This window comes from Bos grunniens, chromosome 11 (genome assembly GCF_055505025.1).
Source record: "Bos grunniens cultivar Pamir isolate PY7600 chromosome 11, Bosgru_T2T1.0, whole genome shotgun sequence".
NCBI classification, from domain to species: domain Eukaryota; kingdom Metazoa; phylum Chordata; class Mammalia; order Artiodactyla; family Bovidae; genus Bos; species Bos grunniens.
In genome coordinates this window covers 13,577,135-13,604,607 of record NC_141175.1, presented here as the reverse complement: position 1 = coordinate 13,604,607, position 27,473 = coordinate 13,577,135, and the positions used below count along the sequence as shown (strand labels likewise).

Here is a 27,473-nt window from a genome sequence, read left to right as displayed (position 1 = left end):
TCATGAGTGTAGTCACTTGATAAAAGTTTTATTGGCTTGTTAGAAAAAAAAATCATATTGGCTTTGATCAAAATACGAAAGAGTCTTTTCAAAGTAAAACTTTAATTTGTGTCTCTTAGCTTTCAGTAAATATTTATTGAATTAGTGAGACATTACTTTGGGGAGAAAGCAAAAGTTACAACATTAAATAGCATGATATATTTCTGAAAATTCTTCCGGTAAGACTGGGGAAACCCCCACTGCCAAAGCAGTTTATTTATAGCTAGACCAAAAAAAAAAATCCATTTGTGTATCTCCGTCTTCATTGGTCCCTGAGGAGCAGAATTTTACTTAAAAGGCATTTTCATTTTAAAACATTCTCCCTTGTGACATGGTATTTGTAGGAATTAAAAACATTCCTACTTAGATTATGTTAATGTCATGTATAGTTAGTGGTCATTATATTACAGATATATGTGTAGCCTTAGCCTACAGAGCACTGGAAATAAGACAGAATTTAAATCCTAGTTCTCAGTGTGTTAGGTAATATAATCTGTCAGAACTTCAGAAGGATACTTACCTTTAAGTGAAGAAGACTCTAATATAGGAGTCAGTTCAAGATCAGATGCATGTTGCATTGATGTAAAACTCTTCACATTGTTACTGCATTTATTTTATAAATAAAGTGTTTGGATCACTTTTTCTGAGATAGGTAGTGAAAAGAGCCTGGATTTTGGAATCTCTGGCTCTTGGTTCTCTACTCTGTAAAATGGAGTCCCTTGGACTGCAAGGAGATCCAACGAGTCCATTCTGAAGGAGATCAGCCCTGGCATATCTTTGGAAGGAATGATGCTAAAGCTGAAACTCCAGTACTTTGGCCATCTCATGCGAAGAGTTGACTAATTGGAAAAGACTCTGATGCTGGGAGGGTTTGGGGGCAAGAGGAGAAGGGGATGACAGAGGATGAGATGGCTGGATGGCATCACTGACTCGATGGACGTGAGTCTCAGTGAACTCTGGAAGTTGGTGATGGACAGGGAGGCCTGGCATGCTGCGATTCATGGTGTCTCGAAGAGTCAGACACGACTGAGTGACTGATCTGATCTGATCCCCTTGTTAGCATTATTGTGAAAAAATGATGCTGTCACATCTTAAGTATATAGATATAGAATTGTGCATGATGGTACCATAGAAACTCAATGAAAGATTGCCACTGTTATTTTCTTGTTGCAAAGAGTCAGTCTCCCAGTAACTTAACAGGGCCTGCTGGAAATGAGCTCATACCCTCAGAGGAAAGACCCTGGGTGACTGTGGAGGAGCTTGGTGAGCCTCTTTCTCTCGGGGATTATAACCCCCTAAAGTCCTGCCTTGATGGTTTACTCCCTTATATTATTGCCGTTTTGTGTATTTTGTTCTGCTTTTTTTTTTTTTTTAGTTTTATTTTATTTTATTTTTAAACTTTACAATATTGTATTAGTTTTGCCAAACATCGAAATGAATCCGCCACAGGCATACATGTGCTCCCCATTCTGCTTTTATAATATGTTCCACAGGATAATTAGTCCTAAAGTTTTCCAACATTGATACATATATTTAGATGTACTTTATCAAGGAACAAGTCACTGGGGATTACAGTAAGAGCTTTACTAGTTTAGAGATTGAAAAGAAATAGTTTAGGGACTGAAGTGGTAAAGAGGTATCATTTTAACTGAACTTTAAAAACGAGTTTTATTAGGAAAAAATAAAACTATGACAAGTATTTTAAGCTCCAAAGGCCTAAATGTTGTTGTTCAGTTACTAAGTCATGTCCAACTCTTTGTGACCCCATGAACCGCTTCCCTGTCCTTCACTGTCTCTCAGAGTTTGCTCAAACTCATGTCCTTTGAGTCAGTGATGCCATCCCACCATCTCATCCTCTGTCACCCCCTTCTCCTCCTGCCTTCAATCTTTCCCAACATCAGGGTCTTTTCCAATGAGTCAGCTCTTCGCATCAGGTGGCCAAAGTAATGGGAGTTTCAGCACCAACTCTTCCAATGAATATTCAGGGTTGATTTCCTTTAGGAATGAGTGGTTTGATCTCCTTGCTGTCCAAGGAACTCTCAAGAGTCTTCTTCAGCAGCACAATTCAAAAGCATCAATTCTTTGGCGCTCAGCCTTCTTTATGGTCCAACTGTCACATCCATACATGACTGGAGAAGCTATGGAAAAACCATAGCTTTGAATATTAGAGCATTTGTTAGCAAAGTGATGTCTCTGCTTTTTAATACACTGTCTAGGTTTGTCATTCTTCTTCCAAGGAGCATTTATATACTTAATAGAGACCATGTCAGTTCAGTTCAGTCGCTCAGTCGTGTCCGTCTCTTTGCGACCCCATGAATCGCAGAACGCTAGGCCTCCTTGTCCATCACCAACTCCTGGAGTTCACTCAAACTCACGTCCATCAAGTCGGTGATGCCATCCAGCCATCTCATCCTCTGTCATCCCCTTCTCCTGTCTCCAATCCCTCCCAGCATCAGATTCTTTTCTAATGAGTCAGCTCTTCACATGAGGTAGCCAAAGTACTGGAGCTTCAGCTTTAGCGTCATTCCCTCCAAAGAACACCCAGGGCTGATCTCCTTCAGAATGGACTGGTTGGATCTCCTTGCAGTCCAAGGGACTCTCAGGAGTATTCTCCAACACCACAGTTCAAAAGCATCAATTTTTCGTCGCTCAGCTTTCTTCACAGTCCAACTCTCACATCCATACATGACCACAGGAAAACCATAGCCTTGACTAGATGGACCTTTGTTGGCAAAGTAATGTCTCTGCTTTTCAATATGCTATCTAGGTGGGATATAACTTTCCTTCCAAGGAGTAAGCGTCTTTTAATTTCATGGCTGCGGTCACCATCTGCAGTGATTTTGGAGCCCAGAAAAATAAAGTCCGACAGTTTCCACATCTATTTCCCATGAAGTGATGGGACCAGATGCCATGATCTTTGTTTTCTGAATGTTGAGCTTTAAGCCAACTTTTTCACTGTCCTCTTTCACTTTCATCAAGAGGCTTTTTAATTCCTCTTCACTTTCTGCCATAAGGGTGGTGTCATCTGCATATCGGTGGTGTAATATGTAGTAATTAAAAGTATGTGCTTGAGAGGCAGGCAGTTACTGTGAGACCTTGGACAAGATTCATAATCCCTCTTAGTTTCTGTTGTGAATAGTACGTCTTATACAAATATTGTAAAGGTTACTGAGCTAATGCATGTAAAGCTCAGCATAGTGCTTGATCTGAAGTAAGCATTCAGTATATGTTAGCAGCTGCTGTTAGCTTCCTTGTGAATAGGGCAGTATGGTTTCAATTTGAGATATAATGGAATAAGGTCAGAAAGATAAATTTGGGGCTACCTGATCTGGAATTAAAGGCCAAGGGATGTGATTTGCTTAGGAATTGGAGATGGACTTAAGGTTTTTGAGTAGGTGAATAACATCAATATAGAATCCTAAAGTGACAGAGCTACAGGATCCCTTAGAGTTCATAATCTAGATTCTTCCTTTCTCAAATGGGGAACGGGAGACCCAGAGCAGTAATACAGTTAAGTTAGTTGCAGAACTGGGACTAAAGTCCAGGTCTCAGACTTCCCTGGCTCAAACATGACAAAAAATAAGTCCAAAGGATTGTTCAGCATCGGTCAAGTGCTTAGAAATTGGGCATTTCCAGCAGCTTTGGAAAAGTGTTCAGATTTTGATGTGGATTAAATAAAATAAAAAGTCTTTTCATTGGTGCTTTCAACCAAACAAATTAAGATTTGAAAAATCTTAATTAGTTAACAAGTTTTCTTTATCAGTAGCAGTCACTTCGTTAGGGGAAATAAAAATATATGAAACATATGACTTTAGAAAGCTTTCATTTGTATTTATATTATTTGTACTGCTAGTGAGATTGGAGGGTGAAGTTTTTGCTTAAATAAAATTGAATATCATTGCTTATTGTTTTAAAGTTGCTGTTTCCCAGGAATTTTAAATAGGAAAACATAAAAAATTTAATTCCAGGAGGGCTCTTACTACCTACGTAATAAGCCATTACTACATAGATACTAATAGAGCTTGATTGACTATATTTCTCTGTGCTGTTAAGTTTTTAGGTTAGTAGACAAAGATCTAACTGATTATAGCTTTATACATTAATAATATAATAAGATAACTTTTAAATCTTTAATTATTTCTTGTTAGTTGTTTCTTAGGTAGCCTAATGGTTCAGACAGTAAAGAGTCCGCCTGCAATGTGGGAGACCTGGGTTCAATCCCTGGGTTGGAAAGATCCCCTGGAGGAGGGGATGGCAACCCATTCCAGTATGCTGGCCTCGAGGATCCCCATGGACCGAAGAGCCTGGCAGGCTATAATCCATGGGGTCACAAAGACTTAGACACAGCTAAGCGACTAAGCAGGATTGTTTCTTAAAATTAACTCTTTACTTTGGAAAATTAAAATCTTAAACATGAATTTTCTTCTATATTGAGAGTGATTTTGAAAAGATTTTATTTTTAGCATGTAACAGTTTATAAAATCTTTAGATGAATGATATCAGTCAAATAATACAATCTGTTTTAAGAAGTATTAAAAGGGCATTTGATGTGTACTTTTGCTCAGTAATAATAATACAGTTGAAATATTTGGTATTCATCACAATTATCAGAAACATATTTGAAATGTGACTTTATATAAAATAATTTTGTCTTCTAATTTAGCTGACTCATAAATTACTACCTTGACACCTTTTACTCATAGTGACACTTACTGTCTTCACTTTTGTCAGATGAAAGTTCTTGAGCATTTTCTGCGTCTTGGGTCTTTCCATGATGGGGTACTGTGAAGGAGAATCAACAATAACAAAGCAGGAAAAGATTGATGGTGCAGTTAGCAGTTGTGCCTTATCTATACATGATTTGGGACAGTTTTGCCAAGCACTGAATAATTTTCCTGTGGGAAACTTGAGCCCTAAAAGGAAATGAACACAGCTAAAAGGCTGAATCTCACATGGGACTTAGATTTATTTTTAGAATGGCACTATGATGCCATATTTGGATTGAAACAATGATAACCATACCTTATTTTATTAAAAAGTCATGTTTTTTGAAGAAGCCATTTAATTTTCTATTACACTGTGTATATAGATCCAACATAATGAGTATGTAACTGTTTGGCTGGTAACCATGCTAAAGTGTTTTAAAGTTAGAGGCACCTAGTTGGCAAACATTTCTGGAGGCTGCTTTTCGAGTCTGCTTTCTGCAATAAAAGATTGTTTGGCACGTTCATTAATTATAGAATATAGTTGTCTTTTTGCTGTGTTATGTTTGGGGGAAGTCGTTTTCTTACTGGAAGGGAAGCAAGAGGAAAGAAGAATCAGTAGCACTAGGTGTGGGTAGAGTTAGTTGATTGTCTTGAAGTAAATGAAGTCTTTACTAAATGAGTCAGTAGAGAAACCCAAATGGATTTTTCCTCTGAGAAATGATGTTTTTGAAAGATAATCAGCAAAGGTGTTTTATACTGAGTTCTAGAGTGTTCTGCTTAGCCTGGATCATAGGTTTGAAAAAGTTATTGCACTATTTATATTTTGCGTCAGCTTTTCTGCTACCTTTATTATTATCTTCTTTATAATTTTATTTGGTTAAAATAAATTATGATGTCGATAATATATATTGGATTTCTGAATTGGATGCTATCTAAAATTGCAGATCCCTCACAGTTCACTGAGTTTCAAATATGGGAAAATTTGCCAAATACACATTTTGCTTTTGGCTTCTCTCCCAAGGTTGGAAATACGCCAGCATCATAAATCTCAAGTCTGATGGGAAAAAGCTGTTACTGATGGACAAGGCTTAATGCTACCTGCTTCCCATGCAGTATTTAATTTCCTTCTCATAAACTTTGTAAGACAGTGAGCATTGCATAAATTTTACAGATAGTGATATTAAGGCTCACACTAGTTAAGTGACTTGTCCGAGGTCACACAGTTAGCAAGTAAGAGAGGCAGTTTTTAGCGATAAAACTGCTTGACCCAGAGTCAGTATTCTATGACATTGTGTTCTGTTACCTGGTGTGACCTCGTTATAGCACCTAAAATCTGTCTTTGGTATTTGTCAGAGGTCCAACTCCAGTCTTCACATAGTTGTGGCCAGATTATGAAATGCCTTCAGTTACTTCCATGTTTGCGGAAATCTAGTTACACTTTGTTATGTGTATGATGTGTTTGGAGTGGAAATTTTGAAACATTAATTACTGAATGTGTTAGGCTCTCAGTCATGTCCAACTTTTTGCAAGCCCATGGACTATAGCCCACCAGGCTCCTCTGTCCATGAAATGTTTCAGGCAAGAATACTGAAGTGGGTTGCCTTTTCATTCTTGAGAGGATCTTCCTGACCCAAAGATCAAACCCGTATCTTCTGTATCTCCTGCACTGGCAGGTGGATTCTTAACCACTGAGCCACCCGGGAAGCCCCAATTACTGAATACCTATACAGTATTTCAGTTATTTAAATATGTTAAAGATTAATTTCTTACCTTCTTTGGTTGAGCTTTTAAAGTGTTTTCTTAAATGTTATCCAATGAATATTTTACTAGAATTATGAGTTTTGTATCTGAGAGTAAATCACCAGGATAAATACACAAAGCAGTGTCTACCCACAAATCTGGTTTACACTGAAGTTCCTGCTTACTGCACTGGTGTGGAATAACAGCATTGCAAGTTGAAAGAAAACTAATTTGAAGATAAATGGTGCTAGTTACATAGGGACAAGTAAAATTATGTTTGCACAGATATACATTTTTATGTTCTTGAAATCTGAATTTAAGATAAAAATGTACACTGTCAGTGTTAAGTGAGCCCATCAAACAGATATTTATTTCTAGAATTCTTGTTGATTAAACTATAAATGGAATTGAGGGGCTTTAATATGTTTTATGGGTTTCCCAGGTGGTGCAGTGATAAAGGAATCTACCTACCAATGCAAGAGACACAGGAGACACGGGTTCAATTCCTGGGTCAGAAAGATCGCCTGGAGTAGGAAATGGCAACCCGCTCCAGTATTCTTTCCTGGAAAATTCCATGGACAGGGGAACCTGGTGGGCTACAGTCCATGGGGACACACAGAGTGGGACACAGCTAAACATGCTCACACACACCATTTGTTTTTTACAAATACACTGTACCTCGTATTACTGAGGTATTGAGGTCTACCGTCTTAGAATATTTATAATTCAGAGAAGTAAGAAAATGTAAATAAGAAAGAGATTTGGGAAATAGAACATTAAGAAAATGATTTTACCTCAAGAAGGTTTTTGGTCCTTATTTATTCATTTTTAGGCATAGTACTTCTTAAATTTCATTTTCCTTCTTTTGAGTTTTTATCCTAAGGAATTTAAAAAACTAAGTCTTTAAAATCACTTCTGACAATCTGTAGCTGATTTTTAAAGAGCAAAATGTAGCCAAAAAATTATTTTGTTTCTGTGAAATATATTGTGAAGATAAGATATAGCATGGTGGATTTGAGTGGACTTGTTTTGTTTTCTTAAGTATTACATGATGGCTTTTAACAAAGCATTTATTGCATTCCAAATAATCTTAAGAAGATCTAACTTTTTCTTTAAGCAACAAGTTACTTTGGAAATAATAATCTTCTCTATGCTGGTTATTTCTCATGGCAGCCTTCCACTGCATTTTCTTTGTTTGGGTACTTTCTTTTTCTTCCTGCCATTCTTAGCTTTCTATTTTTCAACTTGAGTTTACAAAGGGTGTGTATTCAAAGAGTTTCCGTCAGTTCCCAGTACCTTGTTAATCCTGAGAAGTTACTCATTGAGCCAATTCTCACAGTAAGGTATAAAAATAGTCATCCAGAAAAATTACAGAACTTGGTACCACTGTGATTTGAACTAATGGACGACTTTCAAAACCAAGATGGGACCAAAAAACAGCACAAATGTTATTTCCTTAGATTTTTGTCTGCACGAATTATTTTAGACAAGCCTTACACTTTAAGAAAGTAACAAAGCCTCGCTGGTGCTTTCTCATATACACTAAAAAGAGCTTAGGAATTGGGGACAAGAAAGAAATCACCTAAAAATTAATTACGTGAACAGAGACTCTTTTTTTTTTTTATTACTATTGAGCTTGTACCCACAGCATTCATTTCAACAGTTTTATTCCACAGATTCAGTGCAGCATTTTATTGAGTGCCCAAGTAAGTGCAAATCTTAACATGATACGTTTGTTTCAATTAGTGAGCCAGCGTTGATACATTACTGTTAAGCAGAGTCCATGCTTTAGAGTTCCATCATTTATTCTTAATGTCCGTTTTCTCTTCCATAGCCCATCTAGGATACTACATTTTGTTTAGTCCTCCTCTCTCCTTAGGCTTCTCTTGTCTGTAGCAGTTTCTTAGACTTTCCTTGTTTTTGATGACTTTGATGGCTATAAGGAATGCTGGTCAGGTATTTATAGAATATCCCTCGTTTGGAATTTGTCTGGTGTTTTTCTCCTAAGTTTTTGAGTTTGGGGGAAGAAGAATACGTAGCCAACCCCCGTTTTCATTACCTCAGATCGAGGGTACGTGCTGTGCTGTCAGCATGACTCGTCCCTGTTGGTGTGCACCGTGAGCATCTGACTGAGGCTGTGTCTGTCAGAGTTCTTCAGTGTTGTGACTTTTTCGCCCTGTTACCATCCTGTACGCTTCTGAAGGAAGACTCTGGGCACAACCAGCAGAGGAGTGGGCTCCCTCCATGAGGGCACGATGGTTACAGAAATTATTTGGAGCTCTCTCTGGAAGATTTGCCTCTTCCCCTCTGCCCCCATTTATTTACTTATTTGTTCATTTATTTATATAAGCATAGATCCATGGATATTTCTTTTATACTTTAGCTTATAATCTAGTATTACTACATTAATTTTATTGCTCAAATTGTTCCGGCTGTGGCTACTAGAAACTATGTTTGGCACATACTTCACTTTGACATATTCCCATGGTTATGGGTGGTTTTCTTTGTGGTGTGAGTTGGGGGGAAGTGCTTCCTTATCCTCTGCCAATTCTCGATGTTCTGGGATTATCTTGTGTATCTCCTGCCCCAGTCCTGGAATCAACCGTTTCCAAAAGGAGCCTAGTGCCTTCTATTGGTAAATGGTATTGGAAACCAAGATTCTGGCACCAGGTGTGTTCGTTGCTTGCTGACTGACAATGTACTCAGTCGTGTCTGGCTCTGTGATCCCATGCACTGTGGCCCGCCAGGCTCCTCTGTCCATGGGATTTCCCGGGCAAGAATCCTGGAGTGGGTTGCCATTTCCAGGTTGCCTCTTCCAGGGGATCTTCCTGACTCAGGGATCAAAGCCATGTCTTCTGTGGCGCCTGCATTGGCAAGAGCACTGAGTCACTTGGGAAGCTTCTCAACTGACAGAATGAGGGAATGTTTGCATGATAGTGCCTTTCTTTCCCCTCTATATTTGTCAACGTGGGTTCAGCAAAAAATGCATTGGAGTTAGAATGGGATGGAGTCTGTAAATTTTATATGCCATTCTCTGCAACTTTAGAGACAGTTCTTATATACAGACCAGAAGGAAGCTGAGACAAGTATATAAGTGACAGTTCCAAAACAGGAGGGCAGTTATGTAAAGGTGATACCAATGTCGTGTGTGAATTGGAGTGTACAACTTTTCTGGAGGACAGATTGGCACTGCAACTCAAATCCCAAAACATAAGAGTTATGCTGGATCTTTTAGGGAAAAGATTGATTGCACAAATCATCTCTTCCCCTTCAGAATCACAACTCTGCTTCACAGCCTTGTTTATAGCAAAAGTAGTAGAACAGCCTGAATATACCGGAGTCTGAGATTCAGCCTAGTACATTTTGGTATGGCCATGTTACTGTCCACTAAAAATGCTAGGATAGGATAACTGTCAAATAACAGAAAAAGAGGCTCAGGACATTTTACAGTTAGTGAAAGTTAATTTTCAAAACAATATAAACTCAATTTTAAAAATAATTTTATAAAAGCTAGGCATATGCTCACCAAACATAAGCTACAGTTATTTGAGTTATGAAATTATCTCTTTTTTTCCCCAGTATTATAATTGTAAGGAAGCAGAAATGTTTTACTAAAATAAGAAAACAAAAAGGGCTTGTTATTATACTAAGAAAATTAAAGGTTAGATTTGTCTTTTTAAAATGCAGTAAGGTGTAACATTGAACTTCCCTGGTGGCTTACACAGCAAAGAATCCGCCTGCAATGCAGGAGACCTGGGTTCGATCTGGGTCGGGAAGATCCCCTGGAGAAGGGAATGGCAGCCCACTCTGGTATTCTTGCCTGAAGAATTCCATGGACAGAGGAGCCTGGCGGGCTACAGTCCATGGGATCGCAAAGAATCAGACACAACCAAGTAGCTAACACTTAAAGCTGTATCATTAATTTGGGGTTATGTTTAGGGAACAGTGACTAGTCCCATTTTATAAGAGTATGGGAACAGGAAATAGTCAGATTTTAGTGTGAAGTGTTAATTCTCTGTATTTGTTTAGTGAATACATTTTTAAAGTGCTATTATTTTATAGTATTTTAGTAAAATTATTTCCAGCAATGTATGTACACATTCCATTATATGAATGGTAATATGTTTGTCTTTTTTTTTCCCCTGTTAATGGACATTTGAGGTTTCTAGTTTTGGGCCATTGCAAATAATATTATTATAAACATTTTTGTGTATGTTTTTTCCTCTTGGATACAAGGTTTTGTTTATCCTGTGTGAAACAAAATGAAATTTGGAATAAAATTGCTGGGTCTTTGTAAATGCCTATTTAACTTTACAGGAAACTGCCTTGTAAGTCACTGAAGTGGTTGTATCATTTTATATCTCCACTAGCAACAATTAAGAGTTCCAGTTGTCTCATATCCTCACCAACATTTGGTATTGTCTTTTTATTTTAGCCAGTATAATATGTTTTAACGTGTATGTTTAGAATTTCTGAGTTTTGTATACTGTTTGTGTTACTGCTTGAAATATAAGGGACAATATGCCACTATAATTGTAGGGTTTCATTTAAATCTTTATTGCATTGCTGCTATAGAACTATACACTTTGGAGAGTTGACTTTTGTAAAATACAGCAAATATTTTTAACATTCATTATTACATGGGGAAAAAGTGTTCAGAGGCATATACATTTCAAGTTGTAGTATCTTGTTGTAAAATTTCTGCAAGTAAAACATATAAAGTTAATCAACAGTAACATGTCAGTGTATTCTAAATCATTCCAAAGATCTTCTCTCTGGTCATGTTGCTGGTGACAAGTTATCATGTTGTATATTTAGAGGACTTGGCAAACTTCGGCAAATCCAGCATGCTTCTTGTTTTGAAAATAAAGTTTCACTAGAATGAAGAAATGCTTATTCATTTACATTTTGTCTGTGGTTACTTCTACTGTGCAGAGGGAGAGTTGAGTAAATATTTGCCATCTGGCTCTTAACAGAAAAAGTTGGCAGAATGTTACTAATGCACAATCGTATGGCAGTTTTGTTTTCTTCTGGACAGTAAAACTGTTGTTTTCTTACAATAAATGAAGCAGCCAAAGCATAGAGCCAGTTGATTAAAAGAACTACATCTGCCATGACTTCAGTAACTTTCAGGACATATCACCTTACAATACTTTTGCCATTTCTTGTTCCTATAAGGTTTAATTGTTCTTCATGATTGCCTTAAGTACATTTGTAAGCTCAGTCACTCAGTCATATCCAACTGTTTCTGACTCCATGGACTGCACCACGCCAGGCTTCCCTGTCCATCACCAACTCCCAAAGCTTGCTCAAACTCATGTCCATCAAGTCGGTGATACCATCCAATCATCTCATCCTGTGTTGTCCCCTTCTCCTCCTACCTTCAGTCTTTCCCAGCATCAGGGTCTTTTCCAGTGAGTCAGTTCTTCCTGTCAGGTGGCCAAAGTATTGAAGCTTCAGTATCAGTCCTTCCAATGAATATTCAGGACTGATTTCCATTAAGATTACTGGTTTGATCTCCTCACAGTCCAAGGGACCCTCAAGAGTCTTCTCCAACACCACAGTTCAAAAAGCATCAATTCTTCAGTTCTCAGCTTTCTTTATAGTCCAACTCTCATATCCGTACATGACTACTGAAAAAACTGTAGCTTTGACTAGTTAAAAACTTTCACATTTGTAAAAGCTTTACTAAGTACAGTCTGCTGAAAAGATGTACTTGGCTGATGTAATTTGGCTGTGAATATTGTCATCCAGTATACTTTATGCTAACAAGTGCCCTGTATCAGCTATGTCTGTGTTTAACTGCTTAGAAATAAAAGGACTGTGTATCATGGTATAAATCTTAATTTTATAAGCACTTGAGTTTAGATGGTTTACAAAAGCTCTTTTCTGTGTTCTCTTAGGAAAGAATTGTCCAAAATGTTACTGTGATTTGTTTTCAGAATCTTTTCAAATTTAACAATGTCATTATTCTGATAGGAACGTACTAAATCCATCATTGTTAGAATTTTTGGATCATTTTTGTACAGGTTGGCTTCTGGCAAGTCAAATGGATTTATTCCCAAGTTCTTCAGCATATTTCCTAAGACCAAATATTTTAAGCACGTGATTCACATAGAACTCCTCGATTTATTATCATTCTTGAAGGCTTCAAAAATGCAGTATGTGAATTTTCAAAGTCACCTTCTCTGAAGGGCATTTTACCCCTTACTTACCTGATGACTTCCATGATCAAACAGTTAGAGGGAAGGCAGATGGATGAGAACTAACCAGTTACAGAGTTTTTTCAGAGAAGTGTTTTATGTTTTCCTATTCTATGTACATTTGAATTTCTAAATTATCCCTCTCATAACTGTGTATCCATTTTCAAGGTATCTTTATCGTCGGTCAGTCTGTTACGACTGACACAACTGGCATAGAATGTGCTGAAGCTTTTTGTACTTCTGTCATTCTTCATATAATTTTCTAACCTTCCTGTTTGTCTTAAGCCGCAATCTATCATTCATAGCCTATTTCAGAGCTTCCATTCGTGTTTCATAAAATTCCAGAGTGATTTCATCTGACATTTTAAAAACACAGAAATCTCTTTTGGAAATACAATTAGAGTGGAGATAGAATTCAAGAATAGAATTTACAACTTTTTCAGAATAATTTATTGTAGCTGAACTTCAAATGTAGCTCAATAACATGTCTAGTCATCATTTTTGAAAAGTTTTGTCAATGTGGAGTTTATTTTAATTATTGTTTTAGTGCTTTAAGTCCTCTTCCTCCTTTTTGTTTTTAAGTTCCTGAACCTTTCAGAAACTACTTAGTGCTGCTTTGGGTCATCTTCTTCAGTGCTTTAAAATTATCATTCTGATTTTCCAGATCTCCACTTGATTGAATTATTCTCTACAGAGTGTTCCAGGTAGTAGCTCTCCCCTCATCACCAAAAACTCATTCTTTTTAGTAGAGGCTCTGACTAACTTGCTCATTGTGGTTTTAATTGGCATTGTCCTGGTAACTGCCTTTTCATTTACTTATCTAATGTGTCTGCTCAAATTTTTGCCCATTTTATTAGGTCATGTCTTTACATTTTTATATATATTCTGAATATAGTTCCTTTTCAGATACATGTACTACTGGCCTGTTTCTTCTCTTAATGACACATTTTATAAGCAGAAAATTTTTAATTTTGGTGAAATCCAATTATTTTTCCTCTAAATGACTCTAGGGGTGCAATAAGTTTTTGTCATGCTGCAGTTTCACAATTGAAGCAGATAACAACAATCTGTTGTTGTTTGAGCTATTCATGAAACAGTTTTATTTCAAAGATTTCTTAACTCCCAACATGCCTGTAGTTTTCTCTTTGTGTTGCTATTTTATATTCTATGTGTTTGTTAAAATTAAAACTGAGTTTTAATTTTAATTCAAGGGAATTCCCTGGCAGTCCAGAGGTTGGACTTGGCGCTTTCACTGTGGGGTCCTAGGTTCAATCCTTGGTTGGGGAACTAAGATCCTGCAATCTGCACAGTGTGGCCAAAAATACATACATAAAACTGAATTGAGAATTCATATATCCTAGGCTAAATAAAAACTATTAACCCACAGTAATATATATTAATATAGACTCCTTTTGTATCATTCTCTTGATAATTGCAGGATGATTTATTTTGCATTTTGAGCTGAAGGACCCAGTCTTTACTCTGTTCTATTTCTTTCTCTTTTTTGTTTTGAGAAGACGCGTGAATCTTTATTATCACATTGTAGTGGAAAATGTTGAAATCATCTAAATGTTTATCCACAGTAGAATAGATAAATAACTCTATACATAAATAACTACATAGTTATACAGTTAAATCCACTTGAGCTATGTTTATCACCATAGATTAATCATTAAAATGTCATCAGATCATCAGTCGCTCAGTCATGTCCGACTCTTTGTGACCCCATGAATCGCAGCACGCCAGGCCTCCTGTCCATCACCAACTCCCAGAGTTTGCTGAGACTCACGTCCATTGAGTCAGTGATGCCATCCAGCCATCTCATCCTCTGTTGTCCCCTTCTCCTCCTGCCCCCAATCCCTCCCAGCATCAGAGTCTTTTCCAGTGAGTCAACTCTTCGCATGAGGTGGCCAAAGTACTGGAGTTTCAGCTTTAGCATCATTCCTTCCAAAGAAATCCCAGGGCTGATCTCCTTTATGATGGACTGGTTGGATCTCCTTGCAGTCCAAGGGACTCTCAAGAGTCTTCTCCAACACCACAGTTCAAAAGCATCAATTCTTTGGCTCTCAGCCTTCTTCACAGTCCAACTCTCACATCCGTACATGACCACAGGAAAAACCATAGCCTTGACTAGACGAACCTTTGTTGGCAAAGTAATGTCTCTGCTTTTGAATATGCTATATCTAGGTTGGTCATAACTTTCCTTCCAAGGAGTAAGCGTCTTTTAATTTCATGGCTGCAGTCACCATCTGCAGTGATTTTGGAGCCCCCCAAAATAAAGTCTGACACTGTTTCCACTGTTTCCCCATCTATTTCCCATGAAGTGGTGGGACTGGAAGCCATGATCTTTGTTTTCTGAATGTTGAGCTTTAAGCCAACTCTTTTACTCTCCACTTTCACTTTCATCAAGAGGCTTTTGAGTTCCTCTTCACTTTCTGCTGTAAGGGTGGTGTCATCTGCATATCTGAGGTTATTGATATTTCTCCTGGCAATCTTGATTCCAGCTTGTGTTTCTTCCAGTCCAGCGTTTCTCATGATGTGCTCTGCATATAAGTTAAATAAACAGGGTGTCAATATCCAGCCTTGACGTACTCCTTTTCCTATTTGGATCCAGTCTGTTGTTCCATGTCCAGTTCTAAGTGTTGCTTCCTGACCTGCATACAAATTTCTCAAGAGGCAGATCAGGTGGTCGGGTATTCCCATCTCTTTCAGAATTTTCCACAGTTTATTGTGATCCACACAGTCAAAGGCTTTGGCATAGTCAGTAAAGCTGAAATAGATGTTTTTCTGGAACTCTCATGCTCTTTCTATGATCCAGCGGATGTTGGCAATTTGATCTCTGGTTCCTCTGCCTTTTCTAAAACCAGCTTGAACATCAGGACGTTCACGGTTCACATATTGCTGAAGCCTGGCTTGGAGAATTTTGAGCATTACTCTACTAGCGCGCGAGATGAGTGCAATTGTGCAGTAGTTTGAGCATTCTTTGGCATTGCCTTTCTTTGGGATTGGAATGAAAACTGCCCTTTTCCAGTCCTGTGGCCACTGCTGAGTTTTCCAAATTTGCTGGCATATTGAGTGCAGCACTTTCACAGCATCATCTTTCAGGATTTGGAATAGCTCAACTGGAATTCCATCACCTCCACTAGCTTTGTTCGTAGTGATGCTTTCTAAGGCCCACTTGACTTCACATTCCAGGATGTCTGGCTCTAGGTCAGTGATCACACCATCGTGATTATCTGGGTCGTGAAGATCTTTTTTGTATAGTTCTTCTGTGTATTCTTGCCATCTCTTCTTAATATCTTCTGCTTCTGTTAGGTCCATACCATTTCTGTCCTTTATTGAGCTCATCTTTGCATGAAATGTTTCTTTGGTATCTCTGATTTTCTTGAAGAGATCCCTAGTCTTTCCCATTCTGTTGTTTTCCTCTTATTTCTTTGCATTGATCCGTGAAGAAGGCTTTCTTATCTCTTCTTGCTATTCTTTGTGACTCTGCATTCAGATGTTTATATCTTTCCTTTTCTCCTTTGCTTTTCGCTTCTCTTCTTTTCACAGCTATTTGTAAGGCCTCCCCAGACAGCCATTTTGCTTTTTTGCATTTCTTTTCCATGGAGATGGTCTTGATCCCTGTCTCCTGTACAGTGTCACGAACCTCCTTCTATAGTTCATCAGGCACTCTGTCTATCAGATCTAGTCCCTTAAATCTATTTCTCACTTCCACTGTATGATATAGTATTGAATAAAAGAAGCTACTGAAGAGGACATGGATTATAATGTCATTTAAAGAAAATACTTTAAACATTCTGTAAAGAATATATATGGTTTGTAGATACTGTATTCATATACATATATTAATACATGCATCTACACACATATATGTACATAACATATACATTAAAATATGCCTGGCAATGATAGCAAAATCAGGATAGTGGTTAACTATAAAAGGAGGAAGAGGGCATATCAGATTCGAATTAGGTGTACAGAGTTGTATCTATGATGTTTGCTTTCTTAATCTTGATAATCACATGTGTATTCATTATATGTTCTCTATACTTTTGTCATTACTGAAATATTTCATAATAAAACCCCTGAGGAAACAAATTTTCAGTTTTGGGATGGCTTGGTAAAATCAATATACTTCCCTAAAGGTACTGATAAGGCACTTAATTTTTTAAAATAACCTTACTTTCTTATTTTGTTAAAAAATAAAGAGAAGGCACAAGGTGGGGCTCTGTTCTGTGTCTCATCACAGTTATTCTCTTGCCTGCATATGACACAATTTGAAAGTCACTAATGAATCAATCATCATAGCAGTCTTGGTTTTTTTTTTCAGGTATTTAGTCAGAATGTCTTTAATTATTAATAAGGTTCTCTTCTGATTGGTCTCATGCCTCTTTCACATGATTCTTGAATTAATAAACATTAGCATTAGAGATTGTGGTTTGGGGAGAGCTGTTGATCACATGAGCATTGTCATCACTCAATTTTAAGGAAGCTTTTGGATTTTTCTTTGATATATTTATCAGGCACTAAGTGTGTGTCATGATTTTGCTAGGCTCTGGAAGTTACAAAACTAAATCACAGTTTCTAACCCTATGTAAATAGTTTTATAGGAAAATAAAATATTCAAAAGTAAAAACAAAAAAAAAAAGTAAAAACAATACACATTCTGTGAACCATGTATGTGCGTGTGTGTACTCTATAACAGTGTGTGTGCACACGCACATTTGTGTGCATGAGTATGTGCTTATTTGTGTGTGGATGTGCGTGTGTTTAGAGGACAGCCCCAGCTCTCAGGGTGCTGGACGCTGTGCTTGCTTTCACTTTTATCAGGTGCTTTATATATGTGTCAGGCAGTTCTGGAAGCTCTTTGTTGTTTCAGTCACTAAGTCATACCCCACTGTCTTATGATCCCAGTGGATTGTAGCCCACCATGCTCCTCTGTCCATCGGATTTCCCAGGCAAGAATACTAGAGGGTTGCCATTTGCTCTTCCAGGGGATCTTCCCAGGTGAGCTAACCAATTTCGCCTTCATTGCAGGCAGATTCTTTACCACTGAGCCACCAGGGAAGCCTTGGAAGCTCTTTACATGTTTATAATTTATAGATTATTTAAAGTGACCATCATTACAACTTTATAAGGTAGATTATATTAACCAGAGAAGACAAGCTTACCTTAAGTTTCTCAGCCAAGTAAGAGAGTAAGGCCAGCTTTTAAACCCAGATACATCTGACTCTAAGCTAAGCCCCTGGTTTTAAGGCCTTAAAGATGAATTGGCATCATTTTCATTTTTTAGGTACATATAACTAAACTAGTTGGAGAAGGTGATGGCAACCCACTCCAGTACTCTTGGCTGGGAAATCCCGTGGGCGGAGGAAGCTGGTAGGCTGCAGTCCATGGAGTCGCAAAGGGTCAGACACGACTGAGCAACTGCACTTTCACTCTTCACTTTCATGCACTGGGGAAGGAAATGCAACCCATTCCAGTGTTCTTGTCTAGGGAATCCCAGGGACGGGGGAGCCTGGTGGGCTGCCGTCTATGGGGTCGCACAGAGTCGGACAAGACTGAAGTGACTTAGCAGCAGCTAAACTAGTAGTGGGAATTCTTAATCTAAAGGACCTGAATCATCCAGAGACTCTTGTTTGGTTGTATGTGTATCCTCTCTTGTTTGTTTTCCATTTTATTTATTTTTTTTCATTTGCACAATCCGGGTCTTTATTTTTACACCCATCAGGCCATGAATTCATAGGGAATGGGCTCCAACAGTTCGGGTTCCTTTCCATTGGTCCTCACAAAGTGTGCTTCTCTGGGTGGAACAGGCTGGCGCTTCAGCTTAACCCAAGTCCCTTTCTCTTTGGCTTCCTTCTTTTTCTGATCATTTTCCTTCACACGTTTCAGGAAGCTATCTCGGCTCTTAGAGTGCTTAATATGCTTGATACGCACATTAATTCTCTTGGCAAGAATCTTGCCCTTAACTTGTTTGTTTACAATGATGCCAACAGCATGCTGGGTGACATTGTAGACTCTCCCAGTTTTGCCATGGTAACACTTGTGGGGCATTCCTTTTTGAACAGTAACCATTCCCTTGATACCTACAATATCACCCTTCTTGTAGATTCGCATGTATGTGGCCAAGGGAACAACTCCATGTTTTCTGAAAGTCCTGGAGAACATGTAGCGGGTGCCCCGCCTCTTTCCCTTTGTGTTGGTCATCTTGGCGAATCACTGGAACATGGCCGTTCCGGCCAAAAAGCTGTTTTCCATTTTAAAATCACCTTATTTAGATGTGATATATGTACAATAAAATTCACCAGCTTTTAGTGAACAATACAACATGTTTTAATTAGTACCATGGATGTGATGGATAATTCCATCACTTCAAAAATAATTCCATCACTTCCATTCACTCTTACTTCAGTTCAGTTCAATTGATCAGTCATGACCAACGATTTGCAACCCCATGGATTGCAAGCACACCAGGCTTCCCTGTCCATCACCAACTCCGGAGCTTATTCAAACTCAGTCCGTTGAGTTGGTGATACCATCCAACCATTTCATCCTCTGTCATCCCTTTCTCCCGCCTTCAATCTTTCCTAGTATCAGGATCTTTTCCAGTGAATCAGTTCTTTGCATCAGGTGGCCAAAATATTGGAGTTTCAGCTTCTGAGTCAGTCCTTCCAATGAATATTCAGACTGATTTCCTTTAGGATGGACTGGTTGGATTTCTTTGCAGTCCAAGGAACTCTCAAGAGTCTTCTCCAGCACCACAGTTCAGAAGCATCAGTTCTTTGGCGCTCTGCTTTCTTTATGGTCCACCTCTCACATCCATACATGACTACTGGAAAAACCATAGCTTTGACTAGAAAAACCTTTCTTGGCAAAGTAATGCCTCTGCTTTTTAATATGCGTATTAAAAAGTTGTCTTCGCTCTTTTTTTTTTAATTTTATTTTATTTTTAAACTTTATAAGATTGTATTAGTTTTGCCAAATATCAGCCTTCTCCCTTGAGCCCCAGCCACTTCCAAACATTGATCTGCTTTCTGTACCTTGTGATTTGTCTTTTGTAGAATTTCATATACATGGAATTATAGAAAGTGGTCTTTTATGTCTGTCTTATTTCATACAGTCTCATGCTTTTGTGATCTATCATGTTGCATTATCACTGGGTTTTTCCCCTTTTATTGCTGAGTAGTATTCCATCACTATATGCATGTACCACAGTTTCTTTATCCATTTACCCACTGGAGCCCAGTTTGGGCCATCAGGAATCACACTGCTACAAACATTTGAGTTCAGGTATTTACATGCATTTTTATTTTCATTTCTCTTGGATAACTATGTAGACATGAGTCACTAAATTGCATGATAAGCATATGTTTAACTTTATAAGAAACTTCCAAATGGTTTCTATAGTATTTGTACCATTTTGCATTCCCACCAGCAATGTATGAGAGTTCAAGTTGTTCTTCACCCTTTACTAGTCCTTTATATATTGGGTACTTCTCATTTTAGCATTTAGTGACCATGCAGAGAAATCTCATTGTACTTCTAATTTACATTTTGCTGATAACTAATGATGTTGAAATTTTTCATGTGCTTATTTGCCATCTCTGTGTCTTCTTTTGTGAAACATTTATTCCATCTTTTACCACCATTCCCCTCCTCCCTTTAAATCAGTTGTTTGTCGCCTTTTATATGTTTCAGATATAAATCACTTATCAGATAGATTGTATAGGTGATTTATCCTGTTCATGGCTTCCATTTTTCATGTTTTTAACAGTAAGTTTTGAATATTAAAGATTTTTAATTTGATGAATTCCAGGTTATCATCTTTTTCTTTATGATTTTGTGACTCATAGGGACCCCTCTAGGTAGCTTTGCAGACCTCCTTCTGTTCAGCTTTTCACTTTGGTACTCTGAGCTGCAGAGTCTAGCTACCTTGCCCTCCCTGAATTCTGCTGTCTGTTTTCTCAACTCAGGGAAGTACTCCCTATCCCCAGCTCTGTTTCCTCTCCGTGTGTTACAGCCTAGAAGCTGTAATAACAACTGTAGTCTTTAATTCTCACCTTGCATTTTGTGCTGTCAGGGATCACCACAGCTCAGAGCTGCCCTGACTGTTGTTAATGATGCATTAAAAACTAGTAGTCAGAAAAATAAAAAAAATCCTGGTAGTCTGCCAGTAAATCTCTTTGGAAAGCAGTTTGGCAGTGTCACTGTAGGCTTAAATAGTTTGCAGGTTAAGAAAGAGCACAGGCTTAAAGTTAGCTCACTAGTGATGGAGGTTGAAAGGATAAGACTAGTTTTTAAGCATACAAACTTTGTAATGAGTAGTAATAATGAGTAGTAAATAAGCCAAAAATCTAATGCACAGTATGTATGTAGACAGCAATACTGAACTACAATGTGATACTGCTATACTGGCAATCATTTTACAATACAGTATAAATGTATCAAAGTGAAAGTGTCACTCAGTCGACTCTGCGACTCCATGGAGAGTAACATGCTCTACACTGTAAATTTACATGATGTTAACATGTCAAATTTATACAGTAAAAAATTTTTTTAATGTAAAGTTATTTTAGATTGCACAACTGTAAAATATTTACGGCCCTGGGAACCTGATTACCTAAAAGGCTAGAAAAATTACAAGACCCAAAAAAAAAATTACTAATTTTTCATTTGAAACAAGAGTGTCAGGCTCTTGGATGGTGTGCTGAATATAATGCAGTCTCACTGAGGAGAATCAAGTCTGTTGTCTTAGCTATGAGGACAATGCGTTGTTAAAACAGAAGGTCATGTTTCTGTGCTCCAATTCTTTAGCACATGAGCAAATAAAATTTAACAAAGGGAAGCTATTAGAAATAGCTGGGTGTTTGGCATATTTTGTGCATTACTGACATTCATTTAGTTTTAATTACTTATTGTAGAAGAGGAAACAGTTTTTCTCCATTGGTAAAAAAGCAAGGGATATTTTCCCATAGCCCATTTGAATCCCTTGGCATTTTTTTTTTCTTTTTTCCCTTGGCATTTGATAGTCTAGTTTCATATTGAGTAGACGGCTATGTGAATTTTTATGCCATTTGCCCCTGGGTAAGTTCCAATCCGGGAACTTGTGTTTTCCCTTTGAGAACCTGGCCCATTAGTTTTGTGCCAAAGGATCAATTAAAGCAGCAATTTTTGTACCCAGTTTTTCTAACAGGAGCATTTTGCCTCTTTCTTTTGAGGTTAGATTGAGTGTTTTCCTATGGGAAATCCGCTTTGAAACACATTTTCCTTCTTAACAATAGAAAGGTTATCACCTGCACTTCCTTGCAGCAGAGATGGAATATACATGAGGTGTATACAGTGAAACGGGTCTCTTTTCTTTTTTTTTTTTCCCCTCTTAGTATTTACTTTTCCTTCCCTGAAGACGCAGGCATGCATGTGTGTATGTATGTTCCTGCAGCATTTTAAAGCAGGTAAATTAGAAGACAACCTTGTTGTATTAGCCTAGACAAGTACATCCATCACTGACTACTGAACCTTCTGCTTCCTGGTGTTTCCACAGGAGTCTCCCCAGGACAGTGCTATCACTCGTGATATTAACCGGACATTCCCAGCCCATGACTACTTTAAGGACACAGGAGGAGATGGACAAGATTCTTTATATAAAATATGCAAGGTATTTCATACTGAAAAAAAGCCTGTTTTAGGTGGTTATTCTGTTCCTTTGGAATTATGCAAAAGATAACTGCAAAATGTAATTTGTATTTTATGTCCAAGAATGCAAAAAAAGAGAATAGTTTTTGTAAAACCAAAAGTAACAACACAATTTTAGATTCATGGTGAACAGGAAATAATTTAAAATAAAATGGTAGGATTTCTTTTAATCAGGACTTTCAGTCAATAGTTCCCTGGCACCACATTTAGACTCACGAGTTGGTTTTATGTTAAAAGCCTCTGAGTCCTACAGCATTACAAACTCCTTTTTAGTATTCACATTGTAAGTGATGAATTTGACTTTCTTGGTCCTCAGAACTAGGCTTTGGTCTATTCCCCCTAAAACTAAGCAAGTACCTATGTAGCACCTACTATATAGGAAGTATAAGGCACAAGACATACCTTCAAGGAATTTGCATATTACGGTTGAGAAGGCAAAACTAACAGCTAGTTTTAGGACAGACTAGCAATAAAAGACAATGTCTCCAATGATAAATTGGAAGTGTTAGCCACTCAGTCATGTCTGACTCTGCGACCCCATGAACTGTAGCCCACCAGACTCTTCTGTCCATGGAATTCTCCAGGCAAGAATACTACATTGGGTAGCCATTCCTTTCTCCAGGGGAAATCCTGACCCAGGATTCAACCTGGGTCACCTGCATCGCAGGAGGATACTTTACTGTCTGAGCCACCAGGGAAGCCCCAGTGATAAACCAGGTGCTTTAAACTATAAAGACGCTTGGAACTTAGCGAACTATTTCTTGGGGTTAATTTCAGTTTTCTCATAGAACTTACAGAGCTATCATTTCTGTTGTGATCCTCTTGTCATCATCCTTTTTAAACCCTTCTCAGTTGTGCTTCCCATTTAAGGAAACAATCTAACTATCCCTCACCTTCCTGAAAAATGTCCCAGAAGGAAACCCTGTTCTCACTGACTCTGATCCCATACTCCTGACCCCCTACGCTGTGGTTTCTCTCTCATGATGATCTTAATTACAGCTCTATCTGCTCCTGATTTCTCCTCCTCCTGGTTAAGCTCTCACTTCTGTAACAATTTCGTTGATTCCCTCCCACATGACTTTTTATCTCGCGTGCGTGAGTTCCTAAAACAGAGGCCTTCCTCTAGGTGCTCAGCCGCTGGTTACTGTAGCTCTCCACTGTCTCCCTGGGTGACTCCTTCCACCCTACAGCCTCAGCTGTCACCACTGCATAAGTGTTTCCGAATCTACATTAGCTCAAGGCCTGAATTTCCAGCTGCTTTTTGATCTCCTTGCGGAAGTCTGTCAAGTATATCAGAAAAGGTATAATAATACGGTCCATTTAAAAACATACTTCATTATGAAAATTTTCAAACATCCATAAAAGTTGAATAGTGTAAATGAGTTTGTTTATATCCCTACCCAGAATTTATCAGCATATTGCCACAGTTGCTTCATCTTCCCTAAAGTGCTTTAAAGCAAACTTCAAACATTACCACACATCAAAAAAATAAGTCTTCACCGCACATCAAAAAATAAGATCATTATCCACCTGTGGCATTAATGAGCAGTACCATCCAGTTGCTGTTCCATAATCAGATTTCCCTAAATGTCTGTACAGTTTAGTTAGAATCAGGATCCAGCAATATTCCCACTGTGGTTAGTTGTTACATCTCTTTTAATGAAAAATAGTCCTTTTACCCCCATGCTGTTGTCTTGCTGAAGATACAATCATTTTTCAGTTTTTTTTCAGTTCCTTCCTTTGGCCACGTTCAGTTTGATATGATTGTTGTCTCTTGCAGCAGTACTTCCCTCTCTATTCACTGCCCTGGTACAGGCCACTATCATATGTTGCTGGCACTTACATAAAAGCTGCCTTGCATTAGTCTCCCTGCCTTTGGGTTCAAGCCTATTTATTATTTTCTCTGTGTTGACCCTAGAACAGGATCATTTTAGTGGCCTCCGTTAAACCCACAGAATGGAATCAAAATTCCTTAGTTTATTTCCTGTTCCTAAATCCATTAGCTTAGTATTAAAGGCATTCTGTAATATATCCTGGCTTATTCCCTAAATATTTTATGCTTCAATCATATTGAACTTCTCACTGTACTCTGGTTGATTTGCTTGTCAGACTTCCCAACTGAACTGTGAAATTCTCAAGGGCAAGAATCATTTCTTACATATATTAGCATCTGTAGCCCTTGGCACGGTGCATGCCATATTATAGTAGGTGCTCACTAAATGTTGATGAATTAATGAAATGCCTTTTCTTCCCCATATTTCCTTACAGCCTCCGTGAACCTTATATTCCAAACATTTCCCAAATGTGTTACGTACTTTCATGTCTGTATGCATTCCTTCAGGAATGCTCCCCTCCATTCTTTACCTATAGAAAATGCTCCCCTCCATTCTGTACCTATAGAAAATTCAATAGGTTTTTATCCCAGGACATAATTGGTAAAGCCATACACTAAGTACTTTACTTGAGGGGACTGAGAATAATACATCAGCTCTATTATATAAATACTGTGATTATTCTCATCATACAAATAAGGAATGTAAGTAGTGGGCCTAAGAGCCAGACCAGACATTAGCAGTTGTGGAGTTCCAGCACAGCTATTAACTGTGAAACCTTTATTCTTTCTTTACTAATCAAATGTTGATTAGTACCTTCATCCATATTGTCAAATAGCTTTCCACAGACCTGTGTTAGCATATGTTACTGCTAGTTTTTAACAGCCTTAATGAAACTGGTTTTAACACTTGTTAGTTTTTACTGATTTGATAGGTAGAAAGTTGTCTCATTAAATTATAAAAGATCATTTCTAAATCTCTCTGTGCATCTTGTCTTTGGAAAAGATGGGTGTTTCTTGTTCTGTAGGCCCTCTCATCAGATAAAATTTGACAAAGTGGGGGATATAATGAGATTATATTGAATTTCACCTGAATTTATGAAAGCATGTTTACACATATAAACATTGACAGTGTTTGGTGAGTGCCTGGTATGTGTTGATGTGCTGCTAGGTTGAATAGGGCACCACCCCTGCCCATATGAAGTTAGTAGTCTAGTAGAGAGGAGGGACCTCTAAAATGCAGTATGTTAAGTGCTGTAATAAGCATACATTTGTAGTAAGTACCATAGACCTGCCGAGGAGAGAAAGAATCCTGGGAAAATGGGATATGTTTGGAACCTTAAGGAAGAGCACGTTTTCCAGGCAGAGAAGAAAGAAAAGTGTGAGCAAAGACAGAATGACAACCTTTTTTTTAGTGCTAAAATAATTTTTGCTTAACCTTACTGCTCCCTGGCTACAAGAAGTGGCGTGACAGGTTTATGTATTGTAAAGAAAAGTTGGAATTGAAGAGAAATGTTTGCATCATTCAGTGACCATCAGAATGCCATAGTGGAGTGGGGGTAGCATTTTTGGGGTTCCTGTGTTCCGAGTTTCTATAAGGCAACTATGACTCAAGAGTGACTGCATTTGGGACTTCCCGGGTGGTCCATTGGCTGAGACTCCCAGCTTCCAAGGTAAGGGGCCTAGGTTCGATCCCTGCCTGGTCAGAGAACTAGATCCCCCGTACAACAACTCAAAGACCTCACATGCTGCAACTAAGACCCAATGCAGCCAAATAAATAAAGTTTTGTGTTGTATTTTGTTTTTAAGACTGGCTACATTCATTTACACCTCCTGTGGTTTTTTCCCCCCAGGCTTATTCTGTGTATGATGAAGAGATTGGCTATTGCCAAGGCCAGTCATTTCTCGCTGCTGTTCTGCTTCTCCATGTGAGTAATTAGGTCTCTGTGTATTTCTTAACACATGTCCTGCCTCAGACTTGATCACGGCTTTGTATTGCCTTTGGGCAGACTCTAGTGCATGAGTGTTAACTCCTATATCCGGAAACCTTTTTCTTAATATAATGTCATCATGGGAGAGAAACATGGTAAAAATAAATGACAGTGTTGAAAATTGGTACAAGGGCAGAACTTTTTTTATTACTAGGATAATTGGATAGACTTTAGTCTTGGTTAAACCCTTTGAGGACGTTTTATCTTCTCTAAAGTAGCCGCTGTCATCAGTCTTTGCTTTGAGATTTATGTATTGGGCTAGAACGGCAAAGTTGGCTTGCTTCCGTGCCATTTTATTCATTCATTCAGCAAAGACCTTTATCCTCCCTCTTCTTAGTGTTTCTTTAAATCCACAACAGAATTGAAAAATTGTTAAGGTGAACACCTGTATACACTTGACTTAATTTATCAGTTCATTATTCTTCCACACTGCCTTCTCTGCATCTCTTTTCCTTCCTTTTTCACACACACAGAACACGGGTGTTTTATATTTTTATGGAAGAATTTTTTGAAATTACTTTTGGATAATATAAGTAGCAAATATCAAAGTATTCCACTCCTAAATACTTGTGTATGTGTCTCCTGAGGACCTAACCAGAGTATCACAGGCAGATCTGACAAGTCAGCATGTCTTACCCACAGTCCACATTCAGTTTCCCTGTTCGCTCAGTGAAATCCTTATAGCTCTTTTTTCCCTAACCCAGATCAGTAAAGATTCAAACATCGCATTTGATTGTCATTGCTTTTTATTTTTAATCTAAACTGTCCTCTTTGCCTTTTTGTGTGTCCCATGCCATTGACAATTTGGAAAATTCAAGCCTTGTAAGACATCCCAAATTCTTGATTTGTCTGATCATTTCCTCATGATTCAAGTTAAAATGTTTGGCAAAAATACCCCATAGATGATGGTAGGGGAGTTTTTGAGCACCTGTTACGGTTTGAACTGTGCTAGATAGACATCAGGAGTGAATCAAGTAACTATGGCCCAGTCCTTGTGGATGCAGAGCTAGTTGTAGGCAAAAAAGCAGTGCGTGTATGTCATTGTTAATTTCAGTGGCTCTGTGAAGGTACAGTGAAAAGTGTGATACAGGATAATAACAAGGAAGCCTCATTTACAGACTTCTCTGGCAAGGTAACCTCTAACAGGAACCCTGAAAAAGGAGAAGGGGCATCCATTCTCTTTTGTACTTTTCTGTATCATTTAACTTTCTTTAAACATTGTTCTAAAAATAATATAACTATTTTGAGAACTAGAGTGGAGAGT

The 27,473-nt window shown here is 38.1% G+C and overlaps 1 protein-coding gene and 1 pseudogene across 15 annotated transcripts in view; one reads left to right on the top strand and one right to left on the bottom strand.

Moving 5' to 3' along the window:
* RABGAP1 (RAB GTPase activating protein 1) overlaps positions 1-27,473 on the top strand; it is a 169,408-nt gene that overhangs the window by 108,763 nt on the left and 33,172 nt on the right. For all 14 annotated transcript variants that reach the window (XR_015136365.1, XM_086325323.1, XM_086325313.1 and 11 more), the window contains 2 exons: positions 22,236-22,349; positions 26,072-26,146. Coding sequence is in view for 12 of the 14 variants with exons in the window: in XM_086325323.1 (XP_086181449.1) it covers positions 22,236-22,349; positions 26,072-26,146 (189 nt within the window). In the remaining 2 variants the exon portion in view is untranslated. The remainder of the gene's footprint in view (positions 1-22,235; positions 22,350-26,071; positions 26,147-27,473) is intronic.
* LOC147362571 (large ribosomal subunit protein eL21 pseudogene) lies at positions 16,445-20,679 on the bottom strand (annotated as a pseudogene). Its single transcript, XR_015136367.1, has one exon. The product of XR_015136367.1 is annotated as a large ribosomal subunit protein eL21 pseudogene (transcript).